A 19,525-nucleotide genomic window follows, 5' to 3' on the forward strand; every position below is an offset into this window, starting at 1 on the left:
CGTTGATGAATACGATCGTTGATCAATGGTCGCCAATGTTTTTAAGATGAATGGTTGGTCACCGACCATCATGACAATCGATCACCAAGGGTCATGGCTATTGGTCATTCACCATCACTTCGATCATTTGTTAATAGGCATGACATTGATAATTAACGATAACTATTGGTCGCTGTCGATCAAAATGTTCACCTGATTATAGTAACGTCCAAAGTTGTAGGTCATCAACTATTGAAAATCGACGATCAAGACGACTCGAAAGTGACGATCAAGATGATCCGGAGCCAACACTTGTAATGGATCGTAGTGACCATCGATCGATCATGATCGGTCATCATGGTTATTGTGAAGTTGACTAATATTTGTTTATATTAGTGATGGATGATAATTGTTTAAAACATATAAGATTAAAGGAAGAAAACATATTTCAAACTCATTCTTGACTACAGAAATTTTATTCGGTGTTCAAAAATGGATTTGGATGAACCACAAATTTTGATTTGTGAACATTGTTCTGGCTAATGAAAGGAGGCAGCATCAATGAGGAGAGGCAACATTTGGAGGAATCTTTCTACGACGCTGATTGGTGAAATACGATGGAAATGGAAATGAGTTAATGAAACATTATTTTATACATACACAGTACACACATCCCTAAACCCCCGATTCCTTCCTCTACACTCTTTCTTCTCCTTTCTTCGCAAAATCCCACTCCCTCAAAACCCCCCCCAACTCTCCCAGCCCCAATTTCATATCCCCTTCAATCTCCTCTCCCATCACCAATGAAGCTCTTGCGCCTCTCCTCTACCGACGACGCCAACCCCTGGCCACCGGGCTTCCGCTTCCACCCAACTGATGATGAGATCATACTCTACTATTTGAAGAGGAAGATCTGTGGCCGAAAAATCAAGCTCGATGTTGTCGCTGATATCGACGTCTACAAATGGGACCCTGAGGAGTTGCCTGGTATCTGTCTCTTTGCTTTTTCGATTCTGTTTCATATTGGTGGTGTATTTCCGACTGATTGTTTTTCTGTTTGTCTGAGTGGTAGACTTCAATTTGGTTTTTTTTTTTTTTTTTTTTTTTTTCATTTGGGTAATTTGTCTCTTGCATTTCTAGGGCTTCCTTGCGAATTTATTCGATTGGTCGGTCTATGGTTATGTGCAAGCGACGGTTTCTTTCTGTTTAATACGTTTGGACATGATGTTTTAAATCTCTGATTTCTAGTGTTTGATTTTTTTCTGTTTAGCTTGGAGATGAAAGTGATATTGTGTTCGTATTTGTTTGTTTAAATCTTCTTACGTGTCTCCTTGATTTCATTAAATGGGACCTAATGATATTGCTTGAGATGTTCACAATTTCCGAATTTTGTTAGTGTTGATGGAAAGTCTTTGTTGGGATGGTAATTACATCCGGTTTATCGTTTCTGGAACTGATTTCAGTTAGCTACAAGTGATAATTGGTTGGATTATGTTTATAGTTTGAGCTTATTTTTTATTTGGTGGTGGTTATACTCATAATGAAGGTGGAAAATATGTCCTATTTCATTTTTTTTTGTTGTTGTTTATTTCAGCGTTTTCAAACAAAGTTAAATGCTTATTTTTCCATATAGGTTCTAATAATTGTATGCAATGCAGGGCTTTCTAAGCTAAAAACTGGTGATAGACAATGGTTCTTTTTCTGTCCAAGAGATAGGAAGTACCCAAATGGGGCAAAATCAAATAGGGCAACCAGTCAAGGGTATTGGAAAGTGACTGGGAAGGATCGTACTGTGAAGTGTAATTCTCGCAATGTAGGAGTCAAGAAGACGTTAATTTTCTATAGAGGTCGTGCCCCGAAGGGTGAGCGTACTGACTGGGTGATGCATGAATACACTATGAATGAGGAGGAGCTCACAAGATGTACAAATGTGCAGGTAAGTATGTTCTCGCATTCATCACATTCTTCTCTTCTGACAATGCCTTCCTTGTATATCTATTGGTTGCTAAATTCTTCTACTCTTTACTTCAGAGCTATTATGCTGTTTATAAGGTCTTCAAAAAAAGTGGACCTGGTCCGAAAAATGGTGAGCAGTACGGTGCACCATTTAAAGAAGAAGAATGGGTTGATGACGAATTCTGTGATTTTAATTTCTCTGATGGTCAAGAGATGCCTGCTGAGAAACCTAAGATGGATGCCACTGATATTGAGGGAGAGACTTGCCAAGCTACACATTTTTCATTAGACGATTTTGATAGGTGGATGAAACAAATTTCTGATGAGGACTTATTTCAGTCTCTAGAAGCTGATCCTTTTGCCAACTCCTTATCCCTGGTTAGTTCCTTACATACTATCGTTTTTATGGTGTAAACAATATAGTTGTAGATTTGTTAATATATGTTTAATAATTCTTAAGAAGAATAATTTTGTTCAAATTTCAAATTTAGTCCCTAAACTTTTGGGTTGTGTCTAATAGGTCCTAGAACTTTCAATTTTTTTGTTTAATTGATCCCTACAATTAGCGCCATCAAACTACATGAGCTAAGGCCTAAGGGCTTTATGTGGCACACACTACCTACACAAATGTAAGATTTCAGAACATGAAGGAGAATTTTATGCATTAAACGTATGATTAGTAAATGATGATTGCCACCTAGGATAAACTTAAATGGCTCTGTAATCGTTATGGTTTAAAACTGGGGCAGGTTTGGTGTGGCCTTTATGGCATTGTTTCTGCCAAACAGGTTAAGGCAATTGGGGATGGGTTGGGATAAAATCTCAGAACATGAAAGTGAATTTTAAGTACCTATTTTATCTCGTCGCAAATCAATTCAATGCTGTGGAGAAGTGGAAGTGAGATTTAATGGCAATTAGAGAACCAAAATTAACTAAAACATAAGTGGGAAAATCAAAGCAAAAGTGGAAAGAATGGGAATTGAAGCAGAAATGAAGGAAGAACACAAGATGAACACAATCACGAACAACAATTTGTAATTATTTTGATTTTCTATTAAATATTTCTAAAATTAGGCTATATATCTACACAAAGACCTTGAAAAAAAAATGTATGCACATAGACAGAGATGGAGTGAATGTGATTGAGGATAAGGTTTTGGATTTTTTTTCTTTATCTTCTTCCTCTCCAATGCCTTTTCCATCTTTCCTTTCTCATAGACAGTGATACCACTCCCCGGAACATTTTTCCAGTTTAAGGAAAGTGGAGCCAAAACAGTTCTGGAATTTCAATGAGAATAGATTCGATTAAAAATTGATTTCACTGCCCCTAGTTTTCCCTTAAAACCCCTATGGGATTTCAACCATCGCAACACCCTTCTTTGCCTATTCTGAAAATTGCCTAGACTGGATTTTCTTAACCGATTTGGCTAACAATTATAATCTTTACATTGTTTGGTCATGTGCCACATAAGCACTTATCTAACTGAGTTTGTAGACACAACCTTGAAATCTTATGGATTAAACTTGTAATTTAACCAATATCTTTATGTGATACACCCCGGGGGATATATTGAGATATTAACTTCTAGCTTCTTTGTTATTTCTTGGTAGGGCGCTGGTCAAGAAGATCATGTGAGTACCATTGATCTACATTCACCAGAGTATATCCTTCCTAGATCAGTTGAAATGTGTAATTCCGAGCAGCAGCCGAGTATTTTGCCTGAAAGTGACTCCAACTCAGATGTCTCTCAACTGCATCTATTCCAGAATCATGATGCCAGATCTCCACCCAACGTTTCTGAACTACCTAGTTTTCTATTTGAGGGAGATTATCTGGAAATGGATGATCTTGGTGGTCCTGAATTCAATCTATCAAATATTGAAAAACCATCAGGATCTGGGAACTTGCAGTTTGAAGAGATAAATGGTCTCAATGAGCTCGATCAATTCCATGATGCAGCCATGTTCCTTAATGATTTCGGTCCTTTCGAGTATGGACCTTCTCCAAATTTATACAAGAATGAAAATTCGAGTAATGTGGTAAACCCCATGGATGGTCAGTTTCAATCAAATCCCGCAGTCACCAGCCAGATCAGCAATCAAATGCTGTATGATTCAGCCATAAATGGCTTGGCTTCATCAGAAACGCAACGAACTTCAGGTATATAGCGGAATTTCTCTCTTCATGGAAAATGTAACCATTTTCCAATGTTGGGAAGCAATTCTATAAATCTAATGTCCTGACTCCTGAGTTAGTTGCTAATATTATGGCAATATATATAGGTGTGTTATGTGATTCTTCAAATTTTGTTGGCGAAGCAAATGAAAATGAAGTAGGGGAGGACAACTCTGCTAGTCGGGTCTCTTCCGTTTTCTGGGCCTTTGTTGAATCTATACCTACTACCCCTGCATCCGCTGCAGAGGTTAACGAGTCCTTTGATCGAATACCGAGCTTCAGTAGGAGGAGATTAAATATGAACAGCACGACAGTTTCTAGTATCAATTCTTCATCTCTCATTACTAGGAGAAGTGGCAGCAAAAAGGGTAGGTTCTTTCTCTTCTCTATTGTAGGAGCATTATTTGCCATCTTATGGGTATTTATGGGAGCTGTTAGAATGTGGCAAAGATCCATATCCTTATGAATCTGAAAATGACCAATTTTGAACTTTGTAAAAAAGAAAATGAAAAAAAGATTGACAAAAATGAAAAAAAAAAAAAAATTTGTAAAAGGTGAATATGCTGAGTATTTTGGGTCTGTAAAGAGTATGGTTTTGTTAAGTGGCACTTTGTAATGCAAGTTTATAATTATTAACAAAGATCCTTTGGTCCTTAGTGCTTATTCCTTTTTAGCTATATATTTGATGCTTTATCTAATTAGTTTGCTTTGGGAGATAAAATGTGAGTGTTTTCTTTTGTCCATTTTGTTCCTATATATGTTTTCCTTTTTCCTTTCACTAAAAAAAAATTAAGTTTAATGAATGATATACCAGTATGGAAATTTGATTGCTATTACAAACATGGGTTTGTTTGTGGAATGGATGACCTAATTTTTAGGTTTTCTAATAATACCTTGTTGGCTTCAAATTGGGATGAAATTACTAAAATGTAGTCTTGGTGATGCTGATTGGAGATCACACCTCTTTGCTTGAGTTGATCTCGCTAGAAGAAAAGCAAAAGTAATCTTAATCTTCTGAATGATTAGAGGGAAAAAGAAATGGATGGAAGATAAGAGAAATAAATTGAAGTATTCAATTTTGTAAAATTGGTTCATATGATGATGATATCAGATATGTACTATTTGCCTTGATTGGTTGAAGTCGGACAACTGGAACTATTTGCCTGAGAGACTAAATTATATCAATTATTATTTATGATGGAAATACTAAATTACAATATCAAATATTTGGACAACCAGAGGAATGGAAGATATATTATAAACTAACTTCTCTAATTTTAAAAAATAACTCAATCCTGATATTCTTAACGAAGTCTTTAAATCATGATGAGAGAAAAATACCTTTTACCTAAACAAGAGAACTAATTGCAATTAACTAATACTAGTTTGTTAGTGTTCACATTATTATATATATATTTAACGTTAAATTTAATATTACTATTAAATGAAGAAATTGATTAGAATTAGTATGAACCGAAGATGTTATTTTAATGAATTTTGTATACTTATATACCAATAATGGGTGGTAAATGTGGAGTAGAAAGAACTAAGTTGCATATTGATAGAAATTTGGTTGCTGGGAGTTGGTTTGGTTGTTTTTCCTCACTGAGTCTGAATCAATCTTCCCACTCTTATGTTATGATCACGGGTTTAGGTGGATGCCATTAGGTCGAGTGTGCCAAACTATTTCTCCTAAAATAGTTGGGATATTGTGATACAAACTCGAACACATCTCACTCAAAGACCCTTCCTCCATGCAACGGGAGTTTGAGTTCTCGAGTTTGCAGCGGCCTTACCAGCCATGAGCTCCTGGAGAATTCTTGGATATATGGATTACAACGACAGTTAGAAAGGAAAATAAGATGTGAAAAGGAGTGGAGAAAAACAACTCACTCCAACGCAAGTAATTGCTGTACATCATATACGCTGCTGCAAGGAACAAAATGCTAAGAAATTAACTTAGTATAATGTAAATGTGTCATGCACCCTTTTTTAAAACATAACCAAACTTAAGGTCAGAATGGGTATGGACAACTAATTAATCTATTATGATAATCAAACATTATCTTTAACCGAATAATTATAAAAGTTGTACTTGAATATGTTATGAATTATATAGTTGACAATATTTAATCAAAATGAAATTTATCTCTCTTGTTGTGGAGAAATATATCTAGGCATCTCAATTAAGTGTGACTGTGGAAGTGCATGGTCGTGATATAAATGAATTAATAAGGGTAATAATATCATTTATTATTTCAGTATACTTATTGATCTAGAAAGCAATTGAATTAGATAGAGCGACTTTGTTAATTCATGCTTTATATTCAATTATAGGATATCGTGTGATAAAAGAATCAAATGAATAATTATATTTAGGTTATGTTGGATCATCGACTTCATTTAATATGGGTAGCCATAATATCTTGCTAGAGACAAATTATGACTTACGGGCCATAAAACGAGTTATGAGCCCATTGCCATATTAAATTAACCTAACGGGTCGCACGTAAAATAACTTAGTCAATTTGTCTTTAGACTGGGTAATTAATAAGTCCAATTGGATAATTGAAATCTTATTAACAAACGTAATTAATAAGTCGTGAAAACTTATTTGGGGACATAATTAATTGATAAGCCAAATTGGAGAATTTGGAACTTATTAAGAATTCGAAACCTAAAGAAACCTATAAATAAGACCTTAGGGGTCTTATTTTATATACCAGTAAAGACATAAAATTCATTATATACAAAGAGAGAATAGAGAGAGTCGAAATACTCACTTTGTTCATTCTACACAAAGAGAGAATAGAGAGAGTCAATACTCACTTTGTCAAAGGCAATTCAATTTGTATAAGTTCGGCTTAAAGGTATGTTTGATCTGTTTACGGTCTAGGGTTAGATAAAAATAATTATGTTGATTCTGTTGTGTCTAGCCCTAGTTCATTTTCCAACAAAATCTCATATTCAATGTGTTCATGTGCTTTGTCTATTTGATAGTATGAGGCTCCATTTCAAAACCAATTAGCAATGAGAGGAGTAGTTCATCTATCTTATAAAGAGTGTGAGTCTCGGTTTTTCGAATATGAAACTCTCAACATCTTAACACTGTCATTGACGTGGATTTTGACATCTAAAGACTATACAACTTCCTCTTAAAGAAAATCTTGTTGCGTAGTAATTTGGCCTTATACAGATTTGTGAGGTGGTATCAAATCTCCTTTGTAGTTTTTTTTTCCCTCAATGCTTAACAACACATGTTTACAATTCGTCAAGGAGTTGTAAGTTGAGAAGCTTTAATGCTTAGACAATCCACATTCGTCTTGTATTTTTCCTGGTAGTATTAGTGTTTCGCCTTGTATACCGTCGATAAAAAAGCTTTCTTTAGTCAAATCAGGTACCGGTCCAATCGCCTATGGATCAAAACGCCTAATGATCAACTCGTCTAATGATCAATTCCCCTGGTCAAGACGCCTACTACAAAACAAAGATAAGTTAGACTAAGAGGGTTGAGTCGAGGATCTCACTCTCTTTAAGACGTTCCGCAGCTCTATTCCTTTGTGCAAATAGATTCTATTTGTCTCGCCGTCCCCAAGATAAAACAGTCTTGTTCTTCGACTAGTTTTGCACTAAAACTAATCGAAATCTCAACACTCAAAACAAACACTATCTACTCGAAAACTTCACAACGAGAATTTTAAAGAGAGTATTTCTCGATTTTTCTCACGCACACAAAATGAAGATTCAAATGTGTTTTATAGAGTGAGGAGACAAACACCCACAAATTTAGTATAGATCCAGGGGGGCTCAAGGTCCCCTTCAACTTTTTCATCTTTATATAATATGTATAAAGAAAACTATTTAGTACTTAATATGTATGAGTAGCTTAGTGGTTACTGTGTTTGTCATGTAATTTAATTTCTAGATTTTTAATTTTTCTCAAATTCAACTAGAAGCCCACTGTCAATAAACTTTATGGATCCACCACTCGAGACAAATAGAGAAGTTGGAAATTGATTTGGAAACGCTTGTAGTTAAGGAAAGATTATGTTATAAAGGTCGTGTCATTTATTACATCTAATCTCGTTTGACCATCTCACCTAGGATGTCAGCATGTGAGAGGAGATATTTTAGCATTTCGCATAGCTAGTACTGCCCCGTAATCATAATCAATATCACATAATTGAAAACTATATCACGGAGGACTCTCAAAGCTATCATTTGCATAGCTTAGTTCTATCGTTTATCGCCTATTGCATAACACTTATCACATATCACACAATGTTATTGTATAAAGAATTCATTCAACAACACATTATCAGCTAATGCTAGAATGTTTGTCATAACTTTTTCATCCATCTCGTTCCACTTGTTGTCATTTGTGATCTCCGTTGGCCTCTTATTGATGGCTTCAAGTCAACTATCTTCTCTCAAGGATAGCCTTCATCTTCAACTTCCTCAACGAGAAATTAGTTCTGTTGAACTTCTCAATCTTAAACTTGTTCTGAATACATACTGTGATCAAATAGAGTAAGTACAACTAAAGTAGATTGAGAACAATAATAATGAAGAAAAAGAAGTGAGAGAATAGAACACATATTTTACATGGGCAAAAACCAAGAATTCACTATATAAAATAGGAGTTACAAACTTTTTTTTTATTGAGAAATACAAAGCTCCCTTATAAGAAGAAACTCTCTCAATTTTATACCTCACTCACGTGTAGGAGATCTTGGAATGGTTTGACAACAACGGATCCTCACCTATTCATAGCCAAAAGATACTTGACCATAAAACAAATTGAATGACACTAATTTGTCTTTGATAGATGTGTATGATCCAATAGCTCCAAATGTACTTGAAAATGTCTTCAACAAACTTCGAAAAATTCATGATAATTATCCAACATTTTAGTCATAAATATAAACAAATCAAGAGGTAACAACGGCTGAAATATAAAAAAAATTCAAGACCATAATTGATAGAGAAAGCCTTAGAAAACTTTAACCATTCCCAACAGAAGACTTACCAAATAATAAAATAAACATTTGATTGTACAAGACTGAAACGGGAAGAGAAACACATTCAAAATTATTTTCAATTCCTTAATTTTCTCCATATCAATCCGTAATAAATATAAACCATACTCTTCAAACAATTTGATATTTCAAATACTTACCAAACTAACATTTCATTCTAGCATCTTGCAATGAGAATAAAAGTTATGAAATTTCTATCTTGTGGAATAAATTTAAGTACATAATAAGTTATTATTGTGTGGGTGAATAAATAGAGTTAAAACATTGATAAAGGAATGGAAAATATTAAGAAAGTGTTTGAGACAAGAAGTTGTATGGTATCATAGTCGGAATACAATAGTTTGCATGTGCATCTTGGCAAAGCTTTGCAGATCAGGATATCGGTGAGATGCAGATTTGACAGAGTGGGGAGGTCAGACCAAGGCGTGTGACAACGTTGGCCTGCCTAAGACATGATGTTGGATCTGGGCGGCATGCAGAGATCTACATTGATTGTTGTGTGCAAATGAGGAGAAAGACAATGGATTTGAGCAGCAGCAGGCGACACCGATGGACCATGTCAGCGTGGGGCTTGGTTTGAACGACCGAGGAGGTGTTAGTAAGTGATTTGGGCAGCAGCAGTGCGGAATGAGGATAAAGAGAGGGTTACATCTACACATTGGTCTGCCTCCATCGACGGCTACTCAAATCGATAGAGGAAGAGGTCGAACAAGGTTTGCCATGGCTAAGGCTCAATAAAACAAAACCTAAGGTTCTGATACCTTCTGAAATTTCTTTACTATTGAATAAATCTGAGTACATAATAATCTTAACAAATAGACACCAAAATACGAAATCATGAAATAGGAATAAACCCTAATTTCTTTAACAGTAAATAAGCTACACATTTAGGTGTCATCCAATTCCATGACAAACGATCCCTTTATTTAGCTTTGGCTCATGACTTTGTTTGAGAATATGGAAACTTATCAGTAAAACTTTATTGTTCTGTAAGCGTTCAGTATGAATGAAAGACATTTTTAAAATTAAATTTTGATTGGTTTATAAGATTACATTTTCTGTTGTATCCAATTCAAATAGTTCCTCAGCTCCACAACCTTCTAAGGGTTCTTGCAGTAACGCGGGAAATCAAACGTCTTCCAACCTCTACTGGTAGGTTAAGTATTTGTTGCTGTGATTCTGGCGGAAGCTAAGGCATCAAACAGAGATCGGTAAACATTAAATTATATTAGACAACGATTCATAGTAAAAAGAAAAATAAAAAGACACTTGAGTAATGATTTGATTTTGCTTTTCATTTGGTTTTAAAATACTACACTTTCACCTTGAGTTTTGAGTTTAGTTTTCGTTTGTTTCCTAGATTGCAAAATGTTACATTTTTATAACCTTGAGTTTTGGAATTAGCCTTTCATTTGGTCTATAGAGTACAAAAGTTTATAACTTTACCTTCACAATTTTAGTCATTTGTGTTCATTTTCTACTCACCAACTGAAAACTAATTTACAATTAAATTAGTTTTCAGTCACTACCAAAAGCAAACATTAGCCAATGGTAGAAGTGTAAATACATAAATTTGGAGACCAAATAAAAACTAAACGCTGAAGGGTAAAGAGATGTATAATTAATTTAGCTGCCAAATGAAAGCTAAAGTCAAAATTAGTATTAAAAATGTAACACTGGACCAAATAGAAACAATACTTAAAACTTGAAAACTAAAAACAAATCTTTTTTCTGGATTCTTTAAAAGCGTACCAGTCAATTCCAACTCAACCTTCTTTTGAGTCCAATAACTAGAAAAGATGCCAGGTTAAGAAATTCCAAGGAATCACAAGTTTATGAAAATTAGAAACTTGGTTGATTCATCTAAAGCCTCAACCTTAATTTACCAGTTTTGGATCGGATTTTTTTTTTTAAATTTAATACCTGATAACATCCTCCCAAGCTACCAATTCCACATGATAATATTAAACCACCAATTCATCCAAAAGCTTAAGCTAGTGGTTGAAGGCAAATTTAATTATATATCACCAACACTCCCCCTCACTTGTGGGCTTGAAACCACATGATAATATTAAACCACCAATTCATCCAAAAGCTTAAGCTAGTGGTTGAAGGCAAATTTAATTATATATCACCAACACTCCCCCTCACTTGTGGGCTTGAAATATCTAAAAGGCCCAACAAGTGGAAATTGATTTTAATTGGGGAGGAAACGACAATGCAGGGGCTTGAACACAGGACCTCCCTGGACCACCTGCTCTGATACCATATTAACCACCAATTAGTGGTTGAAGGCAAATTTAATTATATATCACCAACACTCCCCCTCACTTGTGGGCTTGAAACCACATGATAATATTAAACCACCAATTCATCCAAAAGCTTAAGCTAGTGGTTGAAGGCAAATTTAATTATATATCACCAACACTCCCCCTCACTTGTGGGCTTGAAACCACATGATAATATTAAACCACCAATTCATCCAAAAGCTTAAGCTAGTGGTTGAAGACAAATTTAATTATATATCACCAACACTCCCCTCACTTGTGGGCTTGAAATATCTAAAAGGCCCAACAAGTGGAAATTGATTTTAATTGGGGAGGAAACGACAATGCAGGGGCTTGAACACAGGACCTCCCTGGACCACCTGCTCTGATACCATATTAACCACCAATTCATCCAAAAGCTTAAGCTAGTGGTTGAAGGAAAATTTAATTATATATCACCAACAGATAAGATTTTGGAGAAATATACAGTAATGTTGCATTTTTAACATTTAGCAAGAGTGGAACGAACACATGGACCCATACAAAATGTCAGGACTTATAATGACGGGAATAGATGTTCCTTACAACTGATAACTACTTTCCTACTTTCGGAGTTGATCCAACAGCAAGTGGTATATTTTAGAACTTAATTGATTAAGCCTAAGGAAACTTTTATGACCAATAACAAATGAGAAGCTGTTTTAAAGACAAATTGACACCGCACACAAAAATTGTAAATTGTAGGGCATATATCAAATGATTCAAATCCATACCTCAAGAATAACAGAGAGTACAGATAAAAGTTCCCGTACAGATGCTTCATCCAAACCCGTCAGTTGATTCTTATTGTCTCCCTGCAAAATTATCTACCGTAGTAAAAAGGGTCAACAAGTAAGCGTCACTCTGATATAAAAATCTGTGAACATGTATACACATGGTAGATTACAGCCTACGCCATTGAGTATAATAGTTTAAAAAATCTAATTTGTAGCCGAAGCTTTTGATAATCATTATATTTCAGACACTTCATAGGTCATAAGGAAACAGAAAATAATTTATGGCATGTTTGGAAGGAAATCTGAAAACAGAAATTTGAAAACAATCTACATAATAGAAATGAAGATGTATTTCATTTTTCAGATATGTGTATTAAACCACAAATAAAAAGCGTTACATGTTAGAAATATTTTATGTACTCAGTACTCCTGATTTGGATGTATTGCTATACTCACAGTAGAGACGCTCTTAGAAACTCCCAAAGACAACAAAATAAAAATAAAAATAAAAATAAAAATAGGGGAAATAGTTGCAAGTTAAAAGCTTATATAACTTTTAAAACTCCTTTTGTTCAGTTGGAGGTTCTTTTTCTACCCCTTTTTGCACTGCTTTAGGATCACTGAGATAACAAAACTAAAAGACATTACAAAAAGTGAATACTCGTTCTGCTCTCTCTCTCCTCACTCAACAAACATGCGATACCCTGTTAAATTAATTTCTGTTTTGCATAAACAATAGTTTTTTTTTCTATTTTCTTTTATCAAATGGCTTAGTGTTGTCTGCTAATTCTCACTTTTTATAGTAATGTCAGTTAATCATAGTAAAGAATTATAGACCTGGCTTGAATCATTTTCCTGAGATCCTGACAGCAAGAGTATAAGGCGACCCAATGTTCTCAAGTTGTTCACATCTTCTTTGGTCATCATAGAGACAGAAATTGAAGAGCCAAAAGGTATCCTTGCAGCAGTCATAGAATTTATGGAATCCAATGTTGCCAATCCCAGTGCATCCAAACCCTGTCACCACAAACACACAAAAAGAAGAAAAGAAAAAACAAAGAGAACAAAGAAAAGATATCAGTCATAGGAGATCATAAATAAATCCTCTCTTCATTATTATTTGGCTAAGAATTCATCATAGAAAAATTATACCAATTTATAATAAAATCATAGCGTGAAATATTCACTTGGACCATGAGACTGCCTAGATAGGTGATGGATCTTAACTGTTCCAACTCTTAATATAGAAGGATGAAATATATGCGATAGTATTAAGATGAAAAATGGCAGAAGTTAAGTAGTACAGAATGCTCTCAGTCGACGGCTCCCTCTCCTGCTATTCTATCTTTCAAGAATAAAACAGTAAGACTCTTGACAACAAAAAAACCTACTCATCCTTTCCTTCTCTTCTTTATTTATATTCGCTCCCTCACTTCCCTCATCGTGGTCCCCTCTCAGCGAATCGTGCGACGACGCTCCACTCACCTGTGGTCCCCACCTGCAGTTGGTTACATAACCAACTTCCCCTCCTTCTTCTCTTTCCTATTCCTTCTCCTACTATATTGGTGTATGATGGGTGGTCTAACATTGCATTCCCGGTCCAGTTTCACCTTGTCCTCAAGGTGGAAATCGGGGAAGGATTGCTGAAAGTTGTCATAGCTTTCCCATGTGGCTTCGTGATGCGGCAGACCCTTCCAGCTTATTAAAACCTCCCACCTGCCTGTTTCGTTTTGTCTATATCCGTTAGTTTCCTGTGGCACGGCTTTCCACTCGTGATTTGCAGTCAAAAATGGCAACAGTTTTTCGCTATTCGCACTCTCCCCAACAGCTTTTTTCAGTTGTGACACATGGAACACGGGGTGTATTGTTGCGGCCGCTGGTAGTTCCAGCTGATATGCCACCTGACCGATTCGCTTCACTATCTTATAAGGCCCGAAATACTTTGGTGATAGCTTTTCATTCCTCTTTCTCCGCAAGGATACCTGTCTGTATGGCCTAATTTTTAGGAACACTTGATCTCCTTCTTTGAATTCGACATGTCTTCTTTTTATGTCGGCGTAGCGTTTCATTTTGTCCTGAGCTATGCGTAGGTGTTCCTTCAAAGCCCCCAATGCTACATCTCTTTCCTTCAGTTGCTCATCCAAGGATGAGTTGGAAGTTTCCCGTTCTCCATAATACAGCAGGGTTGGTGGGGTTCTCCCGTACACCGCTTGGAATGGTGACACGCCCAACGATCTTTGGAATGTGGTGTTATACCAATATTCAGCCCAGTGTAACCATTTCATCCAATCCTTTGGTTTTTCCCCGCAGAAGCATCTTAGGTAGATTTCAACCGACCTGTTGACCACCTCGGTCTGTCCGTCTGTCTGGGGGTGGTAGGCCGTGCTTCGGTTTAACTTGGTACCAGCTAGACGAAAGAGTTCTTTCCAAAAGTGACTCAGAAAGATCTTGTCCCTATCAGATACGATTGACTGTGGAAATCCGTGTAATCTTACTACTTCTTTAACGAATTCTTCAGCTACCATTTTGGCGTCAAAGGGATGTTTAAGACTGAGGAAATGCGCATATTTGCTGAAGCGATCCACCACTACGAATATGACATCAAACCCCATTGATTTAGGCAATCCTTTGATAAAATCCATGGTTATATCCTCCCATACTCTCTTTGGGACCTCGAGGGGAGTCAATAATCCTGCTGGAGATAGAGCTAAGGTTTTATTCCGCTGGCACGTCATGCATTCCTCGCAATATTTGCGCACTTCTGCCTTCATTCCTACCCAAAACAGCTCTCCTGTTAGTCGTTTATAGGTCCTTAAGAATCCTGAATGACCCCCGATGACTGAATCATGATAGGTATGCAGAATGGCTGGTCTCAATGAGGAATTCTTTGCAATTACTAACCTCCCTTTGTATCTCAATAGGCCGTGTTGCAGCGTGTAGTTCTTTACCTCTTCCTCCTTCTGAATTCTGTCGATGATATTCTTCAGATATTCATCTTTGTCAACTTCCTCTCTGATTACCTTGATATCTACCAAAGTGTGAGCGGTTAGTTGGTTAAGATGGACAGTTGGAGGTATTCGCGAGAGGCCATCTGCTGCCTTGTTTTCCAATCCTGGTTTGTACATTACCTCGAACGAGTACCCCAGCAGTTTTGCAATCCACTTCTGATGTTGTGGTTGGATAACTCTCTGTTCCAGTAGGAATTTTAGTGATCTTTGATCTGTTTTAACTATGAATGTCCTCCCAAGTAGATAGGGTCGCCAGCGTTGAACTGCCATTACCACTGCCATTAATTCCCTCTCATATACTGGTTTGGCTCGGTCGCGTGCTGCTAGTGTGTGGCTATAAAACGCTATAGGTCTTTTATTCTGCATTAGTACCGCCCCAATTCCATAGCCGGATGCGTCTGTCTCTACTTCGAAGGGTGTATTAAAATCGGGGAGAGCTAATATGGGTAGAGTCATCATTGCTTGTTTAAGCTTTTCAAACGCCTCATGTGCTTCTTCACTCCATTTAAATGCGCCGAGCTTGAGCAGCTGCGTCAGGGGTGCCGCTATGGATCCATAATGCCGTACAAAACGACGATAATATCCAGTCAGCCCTAAGAATCCTCTGACCTCACGAACGTTTGTTGGTACTGGCCATTGCTTGACTGCTTTAATTTTTTCCGGGTCAACTTCTACTCCTCTTCCCGATAATACATGTCCCAAATATTCTACCTTTGAACCCGCAAAACAGCATTTCTTTCGGTTGGCAAACAAATTATGCTCTCTTAATACTTCCAGCACTAGTTCCATGTGGTGACAGTGTTCCTCTAAATTCCTGCTATAAACTAGTATATCGTCAAAGAAAACTAAGACAAATTTCCTCAGATAGACCCTAAAAATAGAATTCATCAGTGATTGGAAGGTTGCGGGTGCGTTTGTGAGCCCAAATGGCATCACTAAGAACTCGTAATGACCCTCGTGAGTTCTAAAGGCCGTTTTCTCTATGTCTCGACTACACATCCTCAGTTGGTGATAACCGGCTTTCAGGTCTATTCTGGAAAATAGGCTGGCACCATTCAATTCATCAAACAGTTCTTCAACAACGGGGATAGGAAACTTATCTGGGATGGTTATGTTATTGAGCGCTCAATAATCCACGCAGAATCGCCAGCTCCCATCTTTTTTCTTGACCAAGAGCACCGGACTGGAGTAGGGACTTGTGCTCGGGCGTATAATTCCTGACGCCATCATTTCATCCACCAGTTTTTCCAGTTCTTCCTTCTGTTGGAATGCGTATCGATAAGGTCGGACATTCACCGGGTCTGCTCCTCCCCTTATGTGTATATGGTGTTCAATATCCCTGCTGGGAGGCAGTCCCTTAGGCTCCTCGAAGACATCCTTATACCGTGTTAGAACCGCCTTGATGCCCTCAGGTTCACTTTCGTTCTCTTCAGTTTTTATCTCAGTTTGGCATCTTCAGTTATACCGTGTTAGAACCGTTAGTTTTTCAAAATCCGTTAGTCTGTGTATCTGAAAGTATCTCTCTGCGCGGAACAGCCACGAGTCGGGGTCATCTCCATCGAATACCGGCATTTCTACTTTTTTAAATTTGTTTCGATCATTGCCATCCTCTTCGCCGTCTTCCTTCTTTTCTGCCGTCCCTTTTTTTGTTTCTTTAGTTGCCGAACTTTCTCCCTCCACCATTTTTCCCGTCCATGTTTCTTGTACTGAAGAGTCGATACCCTTTCCGCTTGCTAATGCCCGTTCCTTGGCCATTGTTTCCATGAAGATCATCACCATCTGGTGAGTTTTCTCCACTTGAGCCTGCAAGTTTTCCATGTTCCGTGACATTGCGGTAATTTTCTCCTCCATCACCGGAATTTTGTTGAGTTCTTGTTCGAGTGTATCTCTTCTCTCTTCACTTCTGGTTTGAACCATGATTTCCCACTACCTCTTGGATCGACGGGCTCTGATACCAAATTGATGGATCTTAACTGTTCCAACTCTTAATATAGAAGGATGAAATATATGCGATAGTATTAAGATGAAAAATGGCAGAAGTTAAGTAGTACAGAATGCTCTCAGTCGACGGCTCCCTCTCCTGCTATTCTATCTTTCAAGAATAAAACAGTAAGACTCTTGACAACAAAAAAACCTACTCATCCTTTCCTTCTCTTCTTTATTTATATTCGCTCCCTCACTTCCCTCATCGTGGTCCCCTCTCAGCGAATCGTGCGACGACGCTCCACTCACCTGTGGTCCCCACCTGCAGTTGGTTACATAACCAACTTCCCCTCCTTCTTCTCTTTCCTATTCCTTCTCCTACTATATTGGTGTATGATGGGTGGTCTAACAATAGGTTGACTTACAACACCTCCAATACAGAAACCCAAAAACATGCGTACTAACCATAATAACACTATTCTAGGTTACAAAAAATGAGCCATTAGATATTGTGATAATTGACTATTGGCATTTGGCACACTTTTGTACAGAAAGGATTTTTCTTAGAGACGCATGAGAATATTTTACTAGTAAAATGACATCCTTTTTTGCCATTGACTATCTGTTGTGAAATCATGAATACACCATATATCTAGACAAACTTTTTCTTATGATCTCGTAGGCGTAAGAAGACAGCATGTATATATGCAAAATATTTACCTTAGCTAATTCTTGGAGAAGCAAATCTCTTAGGAAGGACCCCTGTATAATGTTTTATTTTTTAGAAAAGAAAAAAGGAGGAAAATAAATTTAGAGCTACTCATCATAAATATATACTTTGGAGATATTACTCAAATGAAACAAAATATTGGTTCATACTTTCTCAGACAGTGCGAAGGAAAGGACTTCCTTGACAACTACCCTGTTGCTCTGATTCTCTACATCTTTTATCACTGACTTATCCATTCTAGCACGAAGTGACTGCAATAAGAACATTAGTATTGTGATATACATACACACAGTAGAATGAAAGCTTGAGGAGAGAATACAACCAAGTGGAAGATTATTTTTATACAAAAAGTTCACAAGACATTTAATGAACAACTGGTTGATGATACAAGTATATACGGACATTGATGAATTTAATAAGCAATGCAGCAAAGCGAGAAGTCAATAAGCCAGCTCTGTCAAATTCCTTGGACTCAACTGATTGTTGACAAAGAAACATATATTGAATCTTTTCCACGGAAAATATTTGGCATTTTTGTGCCTGATTAAACATGCTTTTTGTTGGAACTTTTATATTTGTGACTATTAATCATCAAATATTTTTCCTTCTTGTCTTTTTTCCTTTTCAGATTTACAAGTATTTCTCTAATAAGAAAGACCTGAATTGCATATATTCAATAAAGAAGAATTTTGTCCTCCCAAATTTAAGACTTTTAGTCCTGTTAAGAATTCTAACGAGTACCACAGGCTGGCAGGCATGATCATGAATAACAAACAGCGAACGGCCTATTTATTCCTCACTCCCCTTTCTCACGTGTCTTCTCTTACATACAAATTACGAAGGGGACCTATCCCTAATTGACCCCCAAAAAGCAACTCTGTCTTCCGCAACATGAAGAAAATTGGCAATATGGGCAGCATCTTCCCAACTGGCATTTGAAACATCCCCACCCACCAGTGGATTTAGTGTGGGCTTGGGGACTCAAGCCCCCGTCAACATATGCTCGTTGTATAATATATAAATAAATTGACACTGAATCAATATTATTAGTTGGTCAAGTGGTAAATTAGTCTTCTAGCCCCCTTCGTCAACAAAATTCCTGGATCCAGCGCTATTCCTGCCCCTTTTCAACGAACTGCTCACTTGCAACTTGAAGCTCCTTTGGTTGGACTTGAATCAACGTCTCCACAACATAAATGGCACAACCGGAAACGTGTGCCCAATGGCTTTTTGCAACTGTGAAATATGACAGATTGACTCCACTTGCACTCTCAGGCAATAAATCATGGAGCAAACTTGGAATCAATTGGTTGAATCGGCGTTCCCTTGTAATATGGAAGCTCATACCCAATTCTCTTTATCAAACACATCTCACACCTTAAAGCTGCAATCAACATACGCTCACAACAAGTGATCTATGACCAGTTCAACATGATATACTCTCCTTCAATAGCTGATGTCTCTGAGAAAAGTTTACACAGAAAAGGACGTAATCGTATGATTCATCAATGCTTGGAATGTTGAAGCAGGATCATCGCCAAAAACTCAAAATGCCCTTGCGAGTTTTGGAACAGATTTTGAAATGTTCCCTACCCTTTAGTCAGATTTTGCGATACCCCCACTTTAGACCAATCTTCAGAAAAATCAGTCCATAAAAAGTTGTAGTTCATG

General features: G+C 37.0%; 2 protein-coding genes across 5 annotated transcripts in view; one reads left to right on the forward strand and one right to left on the reverse strand.

Annotated features, from left to right (window-relative positions):
• Window positions 1-622: 622 nt before the first annotated feature.
• LOC101221991 (NAC domain-containing protein 17) lies at window positions 623-4,774 on the forward strand. The gene is made up of 5 exons (XM_004139733.3): window positions 623-966; window positions 1,638-1,915; window positions 2,011-2,313; window positions 3,547-4,096; window positions 4,219-4,774. The coding sequence occupies exons 1-5, from the start codon at window positions 783-785 to the stop codon at window positions 4,575-4,577; spliced, it is 1,674 nt and encodes a 557-aa protein (XP_004139781.1). The 5' UTR covers window positions 623-782; the 3' UTR covers window positions 4,578-4,774.
• A 5,211-nt stretch (window positions 4,775-9,985) lies between these two features.
• LOC101222231 (uncharacterized aarF domain-containing protein kinase At1g71810, chloroplastic) overlaps window positions 9,986-19,525 on the reverse strand; it is a 28,054-nt gene continuing 18,514 nt past the window's right edge. For 2 of the 4 annotated variants that reach the window (XM_031888562.1, XM_011660666.2), the window contains exons 17-21: window positions 18,004-18,105; window positions 17,845-17,886; window positions 13,031-13,210; window positions 12,191-12,283; window positions 9,986-10,339 (exon numbers count right to left, since the gene is read on the reverse strand). In XM_031888562.1, coding sequence (XP_031744422.1) covers window positions 10,235-10,339; window positions 12,191-12,283; window positions 13,031-13,210; window positions 17,845-17,886; window positions 18,004-18,105 — 522 coding nt within the window. In that variant the 3' untranslated portion in view covers window positions 9,986-10,234. The remainder of the gene's footprint in view (window positions 10,340-12,190; window positions 12,284-13,030; window positions 13,211-17,844; window positions 17,887-18,003; window positions 18,106-19,525) is intronic. The other 2 variants (XM_011660667.2, XM_031888563.1) reach the window with 2 other exon arrangements.

Source organism: Cucumis sativus, chromosome 7 (genome assembly GCF_000004075.3).
Source record: "Cucumis sativus cultivar 9930 chromosome 7, Cucumber_9930_V3, whole genome shotgun sequence".
In the NCBI taxonomy this organism is placed as follows: Eukaryota; Viridiplantae; Streptophyta; class Magnoliopsida; order Cucurbitales; family Cucurbitaceae; genus Cucumis; species Cucumis sativus.

Coding starts and splice junctions, on each gene's coding strand:
- LOC101221991 (XM_004139733.3), top strand. CDS start 783: ATGAAGCTCTTGCGCCTCTCCTCTACCGACGACGCCAACCCCTGGCCA. Junction 967..1,637: donor GGACCCTGAGGAGTTGCCTG/GTATCTGTCTCT, acceptor TATGCAATGCAG/GGCTTTCTAAGCTAAAAACT. Junction 2,314..3,546: donor TTGCCAACTCCTTATCCCTG/GTTAGTTCCTTA, acceptor ATTTCTTGGTAG/GGCGCTGGTCAAGAAGATCA.